General features: G+C 42.5%; 1 protein-coding gene across 1 annotated transcript; it reads left to right on the top strand.

Moving 5' to 3' along the window:
* The first annotated feature begins 2,092 nt into the window (after window positions 1–2,092).
* LOC149835944 (putative aquaporin PIP2-8) lies at window positions 2,093–3,279 on the top strand. Its single transcript, XM_090009676.1, has 4 exons — window positions 2,093–2,387; window positions 2,513–2,808; window positions 2,909–3,049; window positions 3,154–3,279. The coding sequence occupies exons 1-4, from the start codon at window positions 2,093–2,095 to the stop codon at window positions 3,277–3,279; spliced, it is 858 nt and encodes a 285-aa protein (XP_089865802.1).
* Window positions 3,280–3,770: the final 491 nt, after the last annotated feature.

Raw genomic sequence — 3,770 nt, 5'->3', positions numbered from 1 at the left:
GATCTTTTATTAAAAAAATGTGATTTTTAGATGCTTGAGTATTTACAAAAAATCTAAGTCAGTTGATTTTCATGCCTTAAATGATACTTCTTATGCATCATAATTGGATGCTCTAAGAGTCGGTTTTTATAAAACTAAGCATCTAGATCACATCTGTACCGTGAAATTTAAGAAAAAAAATCATGAAAATCTCAATTCATTCTCTGATTCACATATTTATTTCCTGTTAACATATTCTAGTGGCCGCATATTTGTATATCTTTATTCGTTTATTTATTTGTCATAAAAAAATATTATAAACATGAATTATCTAGATCGGGCCATATGGACAGGCCATTAAATATCTAGTTATGCATAAAAACCTAATCTTGTTAAAGTGGTTATGAATACTTGAAATCCGATCCAGTACCTCAATGTCAAACCCAGTAGGAAGTGAAAGGAGACCAGAATCATACTAAATGGATCCGACAGGCTCTTGATTGGATATACCTCATCCAGACATAGGTTCAGATCTGACTCAATATAAAACTGGACCTCATCATGGTCAGAACCATACCAATTATTTTGATGTTCTTTATTCCAATTCAATGATTCATGTGTGAAATGGTGAGCCACCTTCATTCCCCTTTTTCAAGGGAATAAGAAGTTCATGCTGCTAAAATAATAGTTTTAATGATTAAAGCTAGGTTTATCATGAATTTAAAAGGGATAAAGTTAAGCTTATTGACGACTAACCATCGGCTTTGCCTTTTACCATCTTGCACAGAGGTTACATTTGCAATCAAAGTAGACTTTACCAAGTCATATATTCTTGCTACCAAGTTCATGAACTCCCCACATTTCTGCTACCAAGTTCATGAATTTGCTTTAACACATTCCCAGAAACTAAATATATCTTCTTCTTCTTTTTTACCTACCTTTGCAATCGGTAAGTAGATGGCTTTTTTGCATCTGTTTTCTATTAGTTTTGTAGACGTGGCTGTTTGGCCATATTAGTGAAAAATAATGCCTTGTGTGTGAAAAGAAGGAGAAATGATACGATGGTTTTGGAGTAATGTGTTTCTCTATCTTTAGCCGCGAGTAGAAAAGACAATGTGGCCGTGCAGCAATAAGCTGGCATGGATCTTTTTTTTACTTGCGCTGGCTCAGCCTGCCAGTTTTTCCCAAAGCAATCGATTAAATTTTTTAATGGTCCGGTGGAGCAACTAGTGTAGCTGTTAGAGTTTCATTTTGTAACACCATTATTAAAAAGAGAAGCGCTAAATAAGATTTTCAAATAGCTAACAAAAAACAAAGAAGAGAAGGAAACTTCACATTTCAGACCTTGCTGCCAAACATTCTTCCTAATATCAGAAGAAGCTTTACAACCGTCTTGCATGCTAATGAATTAAGGGATTCTTTTTCCAAGTTTTCTATTGTATTTTTCGTACAGTTAATTATGATGGAAGGGGCCTATTCTCGTCGAAAAAGAAAGGATACCATTTCCAGATAATAATACCTCCTCATATGAGAGAGAGAGAGAGAGAGGGAGGGTCAATAGGAAAGGAGGGTGAGGAAAAGCAAAATGTAGCCGTTGGTGGTTTGTTGTAGTTGGTGCCAGGCTTGAAAGGGAGATGACGAGGGACAGAGGGAGTCACATGGATGCGTTGTAAATGGGGCTCTCTTTTTAGAGAGAGAGAGAGAGAGAGAGAGAGAGAGAGAGAGAGAGAGGGTCCCAGACCAGGACAACCTCACCTCTTGTCTTCTTTTTTTTTTCCTTTCTCTGTCCTGCTGCATGCCCTCCTCATTTTCTCTCAACCCAAAAAAGCCAACGGGAGGCTCCGCTTGTTTGGTAGGAGTAGCTAGTGCACGTTACCTTGTGTTGGGACGTTGCAAGTTCGAATCCCAATGGCATCGTTGTACAACTGGTAGGGTCAGACAGCCTAAACCCAGTTTGCCTTTAAAAAAAAAAAGGCGAAAAAGGAGACCGCCTTCACAAATAAATTCTGCGCTACGCAACCCACTCTTCATTCTTCGTCTGTGCAACGCTCTCCTCCTCCCCCCCTTTGCCCCCCTTCCATACTTGTAGTGAAGAGAGAAAGAGATAGAGAGGATGACGAAGGACGTAGTTTCTGAGCCAGAGCCGCACCACCATGGGAAGGACTATGTAGACCCTCCGCCAGCTCCCCTGGTCGACCCGGGCGAGCTCAAGCTCTGGTCCTTCTACCGAGCGGTGATAGCGGAGTTCATCGCCACCCTCCTCTTCCTCTACATCAGCATCGCCACCGTCATCGGCTACAGGCAGCAGTCTGCCGCAGCCGCCTGCGGCGGCGTAGGCATCCTGGGCATAGCCTGGGCCTTCGGTGGCATGATCTTCGTTCTCGTCTACTGCACCGCTGGCATCTCAGGTCAGTTGATTTCTACCCACTAAAGGGCTTGAATGACGCGGCCATGAACTACGTTTCTCGTTAGGAAATGGTCACTATGGTTTCCTGATGATGGGCATTTTTATTGTCTGTGTTGTTGTAAACAGGAGGACACATAAACCCTGCAGTGACCTTCGGGTTGTTCCTAGCAAGGAAGGTGTCCTTGCTAAGGGCAGTCTGCTACATGGTGGCCCAGTGCGCGGGCGCAATCTGTGGGGTTGCCCTGGTGAAAGGGGTGTCGGGGTCCTTCTACAAGACGCTCGGCGGTGGGGCGAACAGCGTCCAGTCTGGGTACAGCAAGGGCACTGGGTTGGCTGCCGAGATCATCGGTACCTTTGTGCTGGTCTACACTGTCTTCTCTGCCACTGACCCCAAAAGAAAGGCCCGTGACTCCCACGTCCCTGTACGTCTCTCTCTCTCTCTCTCTCATGTTTGCTTGTACGGGTGAAGTCTATTTTATTTATTTAAGTAACGATATAATTGCATTCTGACCTGTTGTGCAGATTTTAGCACCGTTGCCTATTGGGTTTGCCGTGTTCATGGTTCATTTGGCCACCATTCCCATCACTGGAACTGGTATCAACCCAGCCAGAAGCCTTGGTGCTGCTGTCATCTTTAATGGCCAAAAAGCTTGGGATGACCATGTAAGTGAGAGAAATATTATAGGCTTCTTTCACACTCACATACGCGCAATTTGTGTTTATCGATGCCTGCTGACTTATTTAAAACATTGCATGTTGTTTTGAAGTGGATCTTCTGGGTTGGACCATTCATCGGAGCAGCTGCAGCTGCTGCTTACCACCAGTACGTTCTAAGAGCGGCAGCTGTTAAAGCCTTGGCTTCCTTCCGAAGTGGTAGCAGCCACCACATTTAAAAGCATTTTAATGGAGGGTGCTTGAGATGTCACTAAAAGCTTGCTATTAATTTTAGAAAAATTTAGTTGTGCTTATTAATTGTTGTTGGTATTGCTAGGGTTGGGTCTCTCAGTGTTACATGAAGACACTTTTCTTTTTTATGTCCGTTGTTTGAAATTACTTGCTGGTCATGTGTGTTGTGGCCTTGGGCTTTAGGGTCCTTGTGGCGTAACGTGTATTCTTTTGGACTTTGACAGCTTTTTCTGTGGTTCCATCTTTTCCTTTATCTGAGACCCTTTGCATTTCTCATGTGACGAACTTGTCTTTCTTGGATGGGCTTTGACTGTGTTCTAAATAAGAAACACTGACTGAATTTCTTTCACGTGATACCAAAAGTAATCCAGGCTTATTTATCCTAACCAGAAACACTGCAACGGTGTATTATGGCATTGTGAATGAATTTTGTGATAACCTGACCATAAGTTCCTTTTTTACCAAACTACTTATATTT

The sequence above is a fragment of the Nuphar pumila genome, chromosome 6 (assembly GCF_984573655.1).
Source record: "Nuphar pumila chromosome 6, dmNupPumi1.hap1.1, whole genome shotgun sequence".
Classification (NCBI taxonomy): domain Eukaryota; kingdom Viridiplantae; phylum Streptophyta; class Magnoliopsida; order Nymphaeales; family Nymphaeaceae; genus Nuphar; species Nuphar pumila.
This window is presented reverse-complemented; position numbering and strand designations above follow the sequence as displayed.

Coding starts and splice junctions, on each gene's coding strand:
- LOC149835944 (XM_090009676.1), top strand. CDS start 2,093: ATGACGAAGGACGTAGTTTCTGAGCCAGAGCCGCACCACCATGGGAAG. Junction 2,388..2,512: donor CTGCACCGCTGGCATCTCAG/GTCAGTTGATTT, acceptor TGTTGTAAACAG/GAGGACACATAAACCCTGCA. Junction 2,809..2,908: donor CCCGTGACTCCCACGTCCCT/GTACGTCTCTCT, acceptor CCTGTTGTGCAG/ATTTTAGCACCGTTGCCTAT.